Source organism: Perissodus microlepis, chromosome 1 (genome assembly GCF_051167445.1).
Source record: "Perissodus microlepis isolate ML-2025 ecotype Zambia chromosome 1, ASM5116744v1, whole genome shotgun sequence".
Classification (NCBI taxonomy): domain Eukaryota; kingdom Metazoa; phylum Chordata; class Actinopteri; order Cichliformes; family Cichlidae; genus Perissodus; species Perissodus microlepis.
Window position 1 is genome coordinate 14,766,219 of NC_140461.1, and position 13,602 is coordinate 14,779,820.

The following is a 13,602-nucleotide window of genomic DNA, read 5'->3' on the forward strand; positions in this document are numbered from 1 at the left end:
GCTATAAGTATTGCTGTGAGGGCACATGGTCCGACTGCAGTATAAATAAATAATGATAATAATAATAATGATAATATCCAAAGTGTGGCCATGCAGTGAGAAGGTGACTTCACAGGTGACTGAAATCCTCATCTGCCACAGCCACTCACTGTCATCTCTGTGCATGTGAAACACTGTGCTGCTCAGTTTTGAATTTTATCTCATGCCTCTTTTACTGATTAGTGAATATATATATATGTATATATATATATGTATATATATGTATATATATATATATATATATATTCTTACATATAAAAAAGCTTAGATTTACAGGGTGCAGGCATGATGTGATTTTATGAAATTTCATGTGATGTGTCTAAATAATAGCACTTTTTTTTCCAACACTGCACATGAAATATTGTATTCTGCTTGGTTTCCTGCCCCACTGTCCCTCTTCTTCTCCTCTCCTCAGTGTTTCTCTCTCCTCCCTCCTGCTGAGCGCTCCACATGAAAAACAGACCAAGAGCAAATGAGGAGAGGCAGCGAGTCTTCATTTACAACTGCACATGTGTCCTGCTGTGTGTGCGTTGTTGAGCGAAAGAGGAAAAAGCAGCAGAGTCAGAGAGGAGGGCATGCAGACGTTTGGGAAAGGGAGAGAGAGGAGAGAGATTCGGCAGACCTGTCGGGGTCTCTCATGTCACATTTCTGCCCCGAGGAGCTGACCTATGTCTCGCTCTAAAAAGAAAACTAAAACGGAATAAAGGAAAGCTGCACTCTGGAAAACAGTCGGAGCAGTGTACCTTCTCCTCCTGCCGCTTCGGCATTAAAGAAAGAAGAACTGAGGGCATGAAAGGAGAATGACTGACATTTTTAATTTGTATCTACATAAGAAAGAGAAGAGGAGACGGAGGCTTTTGGGCCTGTCTGACAACTGTGGGAGGGCAGAGGAGATTTATACTTATAATTGTACTGTTAGTCTTCTTTTGGTATTCTTTGAGAGAAAGGCAAAGAGAAGAGTGGAGATAATAGGAGAGGAGAAAAAAAGGGGAGGAGAGAGTCGAGCACAGAGTAGAGGAGTACCGAGAGGAGGAGAAAAGAGAAGACCAGAGTAAAGAGGAAAGGAGGAATGAGAGGACAGGAGAGCAGATGGGCTCTTCAGATTATTAACATGTAAGTACAAACATTTTATTTACATGTGCTGATAACTGCTCATGATGACAAGCTGGTTTTTATATCTGCTTATAATTATTATGATTTTGTAGGAAGTCTCAAATCTGTCTTTCTCACTGCTCGATTACTTTTCCCTCCATATAATTACTCTTTGTGCCGCCAAGTAAATTTTTCCTTTCTTTAATTTTCTGTCTTATTTCCGTTTTTGTTTTGTTTTTTCTAAATCTGCGTGCACACTCTCTCTCCGGTGCAGCAGCAGAGGGAAAGGCCAGTGTCACATTAGATTAGCATCAGCAGTCACACACACGGGGGAAGAAATATGCTTAAAGTGTGATGAGCATGATGTGGAGGATTGAGCCTGTGCAGGAAGAGCTTTTGTATGTTCTGTTAGTGTCGTGGTGGACTACACCACGGGTCGGAGGAACTATATAGTTTTCTCAACCACATGGAGGAAAACAAAGAGCTATTGTGCCACATAAGAATTTGGCCAGACATGCAAAAAAAGAAAAGAGAGAAGAGCATCAGTGTGTATGAAAACAAAGGCGCAACATGTTTTACACCTCGGGCTGGAGTCTAGGAGACTTCACTCGAAAAAAATTAATATATAAGGAACTTGGTATATGCCTTTATTGCTTTCATTGCAGTGACGGGACTAAAAAGATTTAAAATATAACCCTGTGGACTCTGGATAATATCTGGGAAAGGTATCACATGTATGGCCTGCAGTGACACACAGAGATGTGATCACTGAAACTTTGCATCCCCATAGAGTAAATGACTGAGCCATGGGTAGCCATTGATTGCCACACCTATTCTTACAAACTGAAGCATCATCACCGAACAAAGCTGGGAATAACTGCCCATGAAAATACCTGAAGAAAAGCACCCTTTATTCTGCCGGCTTCACCTCTGTTATCCAATACTTTGGGCAAAAATGTTCAAATGTTTAGGAAAATAAAAAATGGTTTACATAAAGTACGACTAATAATAAAATATTAGTAAAATAATAGGACTTAATATGTTAGATGATCTAAACTGTAGCTATGGGAATTTCAAAGCATTTCAATAAAGACTTTTATGTGTAATTGATTTTGCATGTTTTGAAAAGAGAGCGATGGACTTTTGATTTCTTAATTTTCTGTATTTTAAAATTAGCATTAAAGCCACTTTCAGCTGCTCCCTTATTCATACGGGGTCACCTCAGCGGGTAGTTCTGCGTGTTTAGATTTGGCGGTCTTACACCAGATGCCTTTCCCGACGCAACCTCAGAGGGAGTTCTGTGTCCTCCGGGGATCAAACCGGGGTTCTTGCTAAAAATGTACATTTATACATACAGTATAACAAACCACACAAACTTTAATCATATCATTGCAAAATTTCACATGTTCTCTGAGCCATAATCCTAGATTATGCAGACCCAATTTAAAACAAATCCAGCCAATCTGACATATGAGATATAAACTTTTAGCATTTGTGAAAACCCCTCCAAGCAAAGTCATGAGTTCAGTTAAAGTTTAAATATGTGTTTTCAATTTCTTGTCGGCACAACACAGCGATTAGAGCCGCCCTTGTAGGTAATGCCTGAGCTCTGCTCCTGAATACAGTGGCAGCAGATGTGGGCATCAAATAGGTTAAAGTCGACCTATTCGAGGGGATAAAGCTGAAACCCAGTCAAAGCAGTGAAAGTATCATGGACATCCAGTAATCTAAAAGGAGATCAAGAACACATCAGAACATGTACTGTTTAAAAAGCAGTGATGGCCAACCATTGCTCCTGTGTGCCAGATGCCCAGTCCTTGGCTAACTCCACTAACTCCTCTGTCTGGGAGGAGGGAGCTGTGTCCCAGGACATGAAAGATGCCAATATCATCACAATCTGGAAGAACAAGGAGGACAGAGGGAACTGCAAAAACTGTCATAGCATATTCATACTCTGTATGGTGAGTAAATCTTTGCTCACCTGGTGCTGAAGAAGCTCCACATGTCTCATATTTAGGGTCAGTGTGCATTCAAATCTGAACAAGCTTGGACACGGTTGGCAATCATAGGAGAAGTAGCAAAAAACAGGGACTCTACTACATTACCGTCATCGGCTTCACAGAGCATTCAACATAGAGAGCAGATACAATCTTTTCATGATCCTTGAGAAAAGCCAGCGAAGATCTCCAGCTCTGTGAACTCCTTCAGTGACAACATGAAGAAGATCTGTGACTGCGACATGCACATCAGAGTATGCAAGACTATACAAACCACACCTTTATTTTGAAATTTCAGCTATTTTGAATGTTCTTTTCTGGTCATTTGGCCACTCTACTGCGGTCATCTACCTCCACAGTGAAGCCCACAAGAAGCTGTTTGACCTACAAAGGTTAAAAGGTCAAAAAATGCCTCTTTGCTGATGACACTGCTGTTTCCACGCATGATTGCCAAAAACTGCCTCCAATAACTGATGGACTGGTGTCCTACCTCTTGCACTGCATGCTGTGGGTTAGTAGGGTCACGTAGGCACTTTATTCTAACAATCAGCATCAAAAAGATAAATATCCAGGGCTGAAATGTTGAATGTCTCTAACATATCAGCATACAATTCAATAAGTATGAAAAAAGACCTTGCAAGGTAAACAAAAACTGTGGTGAGCACATGCACCTCACATGAACACTTCCACATCAGCAGAAGGAATTTCATGCCTTGTACGTGCACTGCGTTCATTGAAAATTCTGCATTTCTTGGAAAGAAAAAGTTCCCACCAGAGATGTTTTGCCCTGAGCAACACTCCTCCAGAAACTAGGCTTTCTCTGATCATGTGCACCATACAGAAGATGGCTGAATCCCCAAATACCTCCTCTGTGAACCTTGAAGAAACACTCACCAGGGCGGCCACACCATCAACACAAAGACATGGTCACTTGAAATGCTTGAAATGTAGTTGGGTCAGGAGAGCTTCAAAGAAAAACATCTGCTTCAGTGGGATGAAAGGCGAAAGATGGCACGCACAAGTGCAAAAAGCCTGACTGAAAGACCGGCCACTGCCTAAATCTGTGAACTGTGCCCAAAGGACTGCCACGCTCTTGTACGACTTCACATTCACATGCACATGAGAGCACTGATCCAATGGTTCTGCAGGACTTCGGGTTCCCTGCGGGCTTCATGTTTATTGGACAAACAATCAGAAAGAAAGTGCTTTTAAGGAAGAAAGCAAAGAAGAGCATCGCAAATCTTAGTTTTGCAGTGCGATTGATCGACTGTGAAGTACAGAGTGAGAAAAAGCCTTTCGCATGTAGTTGAGTCATCAGTGTAAACAGCTCATTATTTCTAGACTGCTGAACAGAGTGTGACTGACTGTAATGAGCTGGCAGCAGGCCAACCGTCTCATACTAATGTCATTACATAACTGTGGCGATCAGCTGGCTGATAGGAATTTATTGCATGACTTTTCATTCACCACTCAACTCTAATACTGATGAACATCTGCTTTTTGTCCCCGGGCTTGTTTGTGAAGGTAGATAGGTGTTACATTTTTTTAAAAGGTGTGATTAATACCCATAACTATAAATTATTAATGATGGTATAATGCTATTTTTTTTTTTGTAACATACAGGAAGCTATACTGTCATATTTAAAGACAGAAAGAAAGAGTAAGCAGGGGAGTGGGCGAGAGAAGGGCAGTCACGTCCTGCAGCATTTACACACAACATCACAAAATGATCCTGACAGTCAGTGAATTTAGAAGGGCTTGGAGGTTGTGTTGTGTTTGCTCGTGTTATGTTGCACTTTAATGAAATGCGATTTGCTTTTTTGTTTTTTTATTCTTTGCTTCTGTACGTCCCGTGATGACAAGTTGCTTTTCGACTCTTTAGTTTGTTTTCTAACATAATTAAAAGCCCGAGGTGTGTGTTTTTATGCCTAACAGTAAGTAAGGAGGGGACAAAAATGACTTTCGCTTGGCCCATATTTCCAGAAATGTGACAGATAAAATGCAGATTTGTTCTCTAGTGTCCTCTTAGTTTCTCCCGACAGGTCAAGAGCACTGCGCTTCAGCGTTTTTACAGCTGAAAACATCCAGAGAAATTAGGCCAGTTTGATCTTCTCTCAGAGCTTCATCCATTTTTCATCTGTTCAAGTTTAAATTTCAATGCCGTGTCTTTACAGCTGTGCAGCTCAAGAGCACAACATTCTGTATTTGGCATCTTTGTATTTCTACACAGTTTAGATTTACATGTTTAAAAGTGTCATTGTTCATTTTTATAAACGCTGCCTTTTCATAGGCTGATATCTTTACTGTTGTTTGGCATTAAGAAAAGAGTCTTCGTGAAGTAATCTGATGGAGAACACACAACGTGTATTAAATCTGTGGGGAAATCACATTTATGAAATTAAATAAAGTTTATTTACAGCGAGATTTTATTTGAAGAAGATGCTAGAAAAGAAAAGTCTTTCTGAGGTGCTTTGCACATTTTCTGTGTAAGCATTAAGCATTGTTCAGATTTAATATGTCATTTCTGGAAATTTTGCTTAATTATTATCGTCATCCTTTTTTGCAGCTACAGAGAATAAGAGTATCTTAGGACACAAGTTTTCATTTATCTCTAACAAGACTGTAAATGTCTGCATAGCTGCGGGTGTTAATGTATAAATTCAGTTTTCTAACACTCTAGGATTATCTTTAGGAAGAGGGAGCTTTTATTAGATGGCCTAGCTGATGGGGACAGGTTTATTCTTGGTGCTGTACAAGTAAAGTCATTCAAACTCCATCATACACATTATAAGAATCATGTGAACCATTAAAACTGCAGTCTGCAGAAATACAGAAAAGAAAAAAGAAAAACACTGCTGGAATAGACAGCCCACTCGTGCAGTCATACTTCTACGCTTTAAGCAATGCACGTCCTCCATATGTGTCCTCCATATGTGCTAGGAACATGTCAGAGCTGATTTTTGGCTTCACGCAAGATATAAACCGTGCTCTGAAGGTCTTCTGTTTAACCCACTGCATCTTATTTCCTACACTGAAACATAAATGATCTGTTCTGATATGAAAAGACCCGTGAGTCTTTTGTAACAGGCGAGACTGTGCAAAGTATTTTAGAAACATCCAGACCATTTCAGACTTGAATTACAATATTCTGAAAGGTTATTCAGATTTTTTTTGTCCAAATGACACCACAAGCCACTCAAGCTTTGAGTTCAGTAACACTGATAACACAGGGGCTATGAAATTTAAATACAGAACTAAACTAGTTCAAACACAATGATTTGTAAATTTAAGCTGGTTATTTTAAAGAGTTATTGTTGTATTTCTTCTTACTATTAATTACTATTAACATTGCTTTATTGTAACTTAATAACTTCTCCCCCTGAGATTTAGCTACTCATTTCAGTGTTTAATAATCATCACTTACTGTATATGACACCAACCATCATGTCATACTCTTTATGCTTGAGCTTAAAGAAATGCCCCGGATAGCAGTCTAAGTTTGGATCTTTATGTCCAGACCAAAGGCCGTATATAATACACTCTATTCTGTGGCCTAGATAAAAATAAAAACCCCCTTACACATCTTCTTGTTAGTGTGGGTAATTTATGACATTGTCTGAAGCCCGGACTTGATGGACTGTCTCTCTGAAACAAGCACATTTCCAGGTCAGCGCCAAATGTGCGCATGTTAAAAACCACTTTCATGTTTTCAGCTCACTGACAAGAGACGGTAATAAACCGTAGAGTAAATGTAGACAATTTAAAGGAACAATTCACCACCGCTACATTTATTTTTGCTCTGGCCTGTAATTCTATGCATCCGACTGAACTGTTCTTCAAAGCAAACAAAAAATACATGTGGGGAAAAAAACTTCCCAGAAATCGGTTACTCAAAAACAAACGTTGTTGTAAGCCCTTTCATGTAGAAATCATTTTCTCTGTAAAAAAGAAGCGCATCTGTCTGTGCGAAGAGACTCATGCTCATGACAGCATGACAGGAATTAAACATTAACAATGTCCCCTTCGGCTGAGCTGCAATATTAGGTAGCAGCAAACATTTTAGCTGGAGGATGTAGTTCAGGCTGATACACTAAAACAATCTAAAAGCACGAATAGCACTGTCTGCAAGCCAAAAAACGCAAGCTTGAGTCTAGGCTGTACTTCTTTTAGGCTTTAAAAGGCACAGCATTAAAGCTGAAAGTTAAGATGATTTAAGTTACAATTCAGTGTGCTCAAAGCCAAACATCCATCTATGCAGAGCTGCAGCTAAGCTGTTTAAGTCCTGAGACATTACTGCAACCTTCTTATGCCTTTATTTTCTTTCCACACATCTGCATTGCAACTTTAGCACATGTCAAATGAGCGCTTTTCAGCATTAAAGTTGCTTTGTCAGTTATAAGCTGGTGCACAGCAGCATGTGTGTTTGAGTCTGTTGCCAGGTTCGCAAAGTCTTAATGGGAAGCCTTGAACTCCTGAGCTTTCAGCAACACTCGCAGCTGTTTGTTGCCACCTAGTGGTCGAAAAAGTAAGAAATTATTCTGAATCAAATCCTTGATGTTCAATCTTCACGTTTAAAACAATGTCCACATCTATGAACTGTTTTGTGTAAAAATAATTGGTTTTGAAAATCTCCACGCTGGCTTTCCTTTACTTCCAAACACCCTCTCTCAAGTGAATGAGCTCTGCACTAAATCGTGTGTGTTCATGTCTGTGTGCTGCACAGATATTGCAAAACTGACTTAAGTGCACAAAAGAATGTGTGAATACATGCGTGTTTTTTGTGCCAAAAACAAAATATTATCTGAGGTATGGATGCCTAATTATTGTTTTTTTTTTCTTTTAAACGCTGCAGGAAAACAGCTCAGGCATGTTGATAATGATGGTGAAAACTGGGAGGGAGGTACAGATTGATGGGTAAGGCATCAGTGTTTCCAAAGTCCTCTGTGATTAACTTTAATTTGTTTAACCACTTTGACTTGTCTCCATAAAGCCACAGTTGTGATTGTTGATAAACTGAAAAGGGTTACCAGGGGTACCTTTATTTTCCACCCTTCCCCTGTACTCACTTTAATGTGGACAACTGGCTCACATGAACGTGTGAAACGTGGTAGATTTGCTGCTGTGCTTGGTACCATTGTTCTATTTCATGATCCATTTGTGGCCAGGATTTAGGGCTAATTATCACTCCTCCACCACCGTGCTTGACACATGCGTTGTTTGCCCTGACATGCCATGTTTGTTTTTCACCAAGCATGCTATTGTACATCATCTCCAACTTTGGTCTCTTCTGTCCAAACAACATTGTTTGTTTTGAGGTTTGTTCAGGTGAGGCAAACCTAAGCCCTGCTGCCTTGTTCTTTTTAGAAAGATGCTTTTTTTCCCCCTGATAATCTCTTCTAAAAGCTGCACTTGGTTAGTCATTTTCTAACTGTATTGTCACAAAATGTAATATCATGTTAACTGAGGCCAGCAAAGTATGAGCTGTAACTCTTTTTTTGCAGTTTCACTGAGCATTGCATGGCCTTCGGTGAATTTGCTGGGACCTCCACACTTGGGAAGATCATTGCATTGTGTTAGCACTCATTTAAATGCTCTCAACCAGCAAACTGGCAAAACTATACAGGTGCTCACATTTTCTGACGATCAATCATGTGCATTTGATTAGCAACACCTATTTGCTACTTTCCCTCTTAATTCCTGTAGTGAGGGTATACTTGTTTTTCTTCTTCTGAGGATTGCATGCAGTCCTGAGAAAACAAACTTTTTCACATGAATGTAGTTTAGCTTTAGTACATGACTTATTGAAGTTACTTACGCTATTCATTTTCTAATTTGTTTCTCATTTTTATGTTTTGGGGTATTTACAGGTTTAAGAATTCAGGGAAAATCCTCCTTATCATGAGGTGCTGAACTGACTTCTGCAGGAAAAATAATAACCACAACATGAGCGCTCCAACAACAGGAAGCCCAAATATGGAAGTGAAGGTGGTGTCCCAGGAGATGGCATTGCTTAGCAACATACTGGCTGCTTACACCTTCATTGCAGGTACAGTAGGTCCAATTGAAAAAAAAAAAAAAAAAGAAGCTTTTATGTGGGATTGATGTGATGAGCAAATATTATGTGCTAATTTCTTTAACTTAGCACATAATATTAGCACATAAACCTACTAGGGATATGAAACAAAGAGCAAGAACAGGTCTGTTAAAAGTTTGACATCTGCCTTCAGAACATGTGAAAACTGCAGAAAAAAGGAATCATTTATCACACTTTGACTGTATTTTTCCACATAGGATGGATTGTGTATCAAATCATGGAGAAAGGATTAGTTCATGAGAGTGTTTGTCTGCATTGTTAGTTTAATCTGAGCCACATGTTTCACAGCTTTCTAACCGACAAAAATATTACTGCTGCTCTGTTACATTACACTGAACCAAGATGGTTCTGTAAAAAAGCTGTGCTGAAGCTTTTCTTTGATTTACGGCAGTAATATTTCTTTGTAATAACAGTAGACTGACTCAGTTTGAAAAAAGGAACATACATGCATTTTTACACTATATAAAAGAAGGAAAAGGTTTCACTGGTCTGATCTTCTAGAGACCAAAGTAGGGGCTTTAGGGCCCATGCACTAAAATTAATTTGATCTAGAAAACACAAAGCAGATACAAACATGTCAAACATGTTTCTGGCATTGAAAGCTGAAAAGGGATCAGTGACGTTGGCCCACTGGCTCAAAGACATATGTGTGGAGGTCAGAAGGTGGAAACAGTGTAAAGACAACAGACAGGTGAGGGATGTCTGAAAACGTAGTACATAAAGACTAAAGACTGTGCAGGGAGGGACTGAGAGAAGGATGAAACAGCAGTTAATTTATTTGTTAATTTATCCTGCCTCTCTTACAGACCAGCCCGAGAGGACAGCGCTTGTGTTTCTTGGCGGCGTGTGCGTTGGCCTTCTTGTCACACTGTGCGCCATCGTCTTCCAAATACACTGTCGAGCAGACTGCCACTATGGCAACACTAACAATCTTCCCCATCGCCCAAGGAACAGACTCCAACATCGTCGGCATCACAGCTGTCACCACCATCAGCCCGCAGACAGCAACCCAGACAATACTGCTGTCGTCCCCTCTGGAGAGACTGGGCCCACTGGGGAAAGTGAGTCTGAGGACTGGGATGACACAACTGATCCATCAGCCCGGAGACGCAGACGCTTTGAGAGATCCCTACTGCACGCCACCATGTTCACATCAGCTGAGGGTATCTGTGGCAGACACGTACACCACTGACGCACACCAATGTCACCATCCACACACTAAGACATCATTCACACATCCAGCAAGCTGTTTCCTTTAAAATAAGGTCTCCTAATTTGATAACCCACACATCATATGACATCATAGTAGTGCTGTGATTCAGATGATCCGATCCTTTAGATATGAATCGTAGTCCAGTGAAATGTTTTAATAAAAAGCAGTTTTGAAAGTACATTTGCTCAAATAGCAGACTTAACATAAAGTTATTGTGTTGTGCTTCTTTTAACACATGCTCCTCTGTATTTATGATTCATTATGCATCATTTTACTGCAACACAAACATCAGACAGGCATGCACTCCTAAATTGATCTCAGCTATCTGCATGGCAATTTGATTTATTTATTCATTTTATTGGCGAAAACAAGCTTTTATAGGATGTAGACACATAAAGGCAGACTCAGTGTTTATAATTTATTGGTGGATTAGAAGCCCAATAACATAGTCCACAAACTAGGCAACAGAAACCCAGACATAGCAGGAGTTAAACTTGGAAACACACAGGGAGGGTAAACTGTAGCAAAGGATAACACTGAGGGCTAATCAGGGATTAGACGCAGCTGAGAGAAAACAAGACAGTAAAATTCAAGAAAACAAGACTAAAAAATAAACAGAAAATCAAGATACAGAAGACAACTAAGTACCAAAGTAAGACAGGATATAATTAAATAAACAGAGAAACAGAGACACAAGAATAAATTTGACCTGGGGAAAGATTCAGAGGAACAGACAAAAGGAAACAAAGACGAGAGAAATAAAATAAATAAAACTAGAACTGAAGGCTCAAAATACTCAAAACATGTCAATCATAAGGTACACCAGCTCTAACGCATACCCTGTCTTATCATCTATTTTACTCTAATAAACCATCATTTATAAAATGAATGTCACACTGTAATCAGCAGGACTTCAAATTACCAACTCATCTGGAAAGTGTTTACCAAAGTCTGCAAAAGACTTATTTTCTCATAGACTTCAATACCAGCAGCCTTCTTTTTGCAACCAAAGGTCACCCCTGCTGGATTAGAATGCAAGTTTAAAGCACTTCTGGTTTCCCCTTTCAGACCTGGAAGCCATCTTTTATATACTGTTTGTTCACCCATGTTGCACAGTGTCCACAGCAATGATTTAATTAGAATAAGACTGCTGAAATCTCACACTGTGTTGGTGTGACGCTCTGGTTATGTCTCTATGAGCACGGCAGCCAGACATAATCACACACACATGCTCCTATCTTCAAATAGAATAATAAATAAATAATAAATCTGACAGTAACATGAATGGACAGTGTCCATAAAACGTATTCTGTGTGTGTGTGTCATCAGAGCTGGACCGGGCCCAGAGGCTAGAAGAGCGGGAGAGGATCCTCAGAGAGATCTGGATGAACGGACAACCAGACATCAGTACAGTCACTCAAAGTCTTAACAGATATTATTGAAACAACAGTAAACAGAGAGATGCGCAGAGTGACATACAGACTGAAAAAAGAAGGAAACAAACATATAGGCTAGCTGATGGATGGAAACGGATCTAATAGCTACATAGGTGAATAAATACTATATGACATGAATAGCCAACAGCTTACTTGACTGATGTATTGCGCCAATGTGACTCTTGTGAAACTGTCACTGACAGAAATGCCTGGAGAAGTCCCTCTACTGTGTAAATTAATGAAAACATATGAGCTGCGATAGTTCAGTCATCCAACAAGAGACGGCAATGACATTTTTGGAAGAAGAATGCCCCGAAACGTCAACTGGTAGAGACACAAAGAGCACAGATGACCACCACTGCTGCCAGCCGTAGCAGATATTTCAGAGAATCTGCGATATGTAGCTGCTGCCATAAAGTCGCTGGGATTTTCTAACTTTTCTATTATTAACAAGTGCTTTGAGAAGTATAGCAAACAGGGGGCATAACAGAGGTTACAGCTGTGTGTGAGTGTACAGTCTGAAATGAAATGATGAGATTAAGCAAGCTTTCAGCTGCTTTCTTATTCACACGGGGTCACCAAAGCAAGGATCTTGGCTTGTTAAACTGATCATAATCCAACCATCTGTACTGGACAGTATCAGCTTTTTAACAGCCCCTTTTCTATCGGTGCATTAGATTACCAATTTACTAATGGCAATGTTTTTTATTTATTCTGTCAACTTAATTTAATGATGACTGAATTTAAACAGAATCTAATGAAAGATTTTAAACAATAACTTATTGTTTAATTATTGTCAATACTATTCTCTTTAGTACTTTGTTTTAAGGCCAAATAAAAGCAAAAACATTTGCATAACATTTGGATTAATTTTCAATCAGTGGTTCTCAAACCTTTTCTGGCATGCCCCACTTAATCCTACTCCACTAACATTGGGTGATTGTCATCCATGTAACTATAGTCACATGATTTTCATTGTATTGCTTTAGAGCCTTTTTATAGGGTCCCCATGATACCTTTTTTCGTTTAATGCAGTAACTCAATGCCCCACAAGTGGCATCTACCCACAGTCTGAGAACTACTGTCTTAAACACTGGTATCAAGATACGGTCCACATTTTAGAGTTTTTGCACTTTTCTCATCTACTCTTATTTGTTTGTGAACCTGCTATAATCCCACTGTGAGTTCTGGAAACTGTAAAATTAAAGGCAACAGAAGGGAAAAAGTGTAAATGTGGTGAGATAGATGTAAAACTTCCACTCTACAGAGCAGCATAATAACTCCATGCACAGATGGAGATGCACTGGTGCTTATATTGCTAGAATTCTGAATCTCCTAATGACTGTGTACTAATAATTATGACAGAAATGGCTTAGGACGGCAGCTAATCAGCTGCAGGTCTTTTTGCATATCGCACAATGTATTAGCAGCTCATGCTCCATTTAAATCTGTGTTGAAGAGTTGAAAAAGTGAATAAACTTTAATTTCAGTGGGTTTTTTTGGTCTGTTTTGGGTCCGTGGTACATACCTCTACTAAGTTTGTTGGCAGAATCCATGATGGTGAGGGTTACAGTTTGAATGTACACTATTGAATTGTGCCAATAAAAACAACATAACGAGGGCATGTGGTCCGGGGAAATGGTGTGTACAGTCACCTTTAACGACTGGAAAGAGTCTAATTGTAATTTGAACAAAATAATTTGAACAAAAAAAATTTATGTTCCTACGGTG

At 39.5% G+C, this 13,602-nt stretch overlaps 1 protein-coding gene across 3 annotated transcripts; it reads left to right on the plus strand.

Annotated features, from left to right (window-relative positions):
• The first annotated feature begins 523 nt into the window (after positions 1–523).
• On the plus strand, positions 524–13,365 carry eva1ab (eva-1 homolog A, regulator of programmed cell death b). 3 transcript variants are annotated; one of them, XM_084931267.1, is made up of 6 exons: positions 524–1,152; positions 7,981–8,042; positions 8,630–8,751; positions 8,996–9,174; positions 10,029–10,385; positions 11,765–13,365. In XM_084931267.1, the coding sequence occupies exons 4-6, from the start codon at positions 9,072–9,074 to the stop codon at positions 11,875–11,877; spliced, it is 573 nt and encodes a 190-aa protein (XP_084787393.1). In that variant the 5' UTR covers positions 524–1,152; positions 7,981–8,042; positions 8,630–8,751; positions 8,996–9,071; the 3' UTR covers positions 11,878–13,365. The 3 variants fall into 3 exon arrangements, with proteins under 3 accessions (XP_084787393.1, XP_084787402.1, XP_084787411.1); XM_084931276.1 differs by having other exon boundaries at positions 7,981–8,751; XM_084931285.1 differs by lacking the exon at positions 8,630–8,751.
• Positions 13,366–13,602: the final 237 nt, after the last annotated feature.

Bases quoted from the DNA above. Each gene is read 5' to 3' on its own strand.
- eva1ab (XM_084931276.1), top strand. From the start codon at position 9,072: ATGAGCGCTCCAACAACAGGAAGCCCAAATATGGAAGTGAAGGTGGTG. The intron at 9,175-10,028 runs GTACAGTAGGTC...CCTCTCTTACAG, and splicing joins TGCTTACACCTTCATTGCAG to ACCAGCCCGAGAGGACAGCG. The intron at 10,386-11,764 runs GTATCTGTGGCA...GTGTGTCATCAG, and splicing joins CATGTTCACATCAGCTGAGG to AGCTGGACCGGGCCCAGAGG.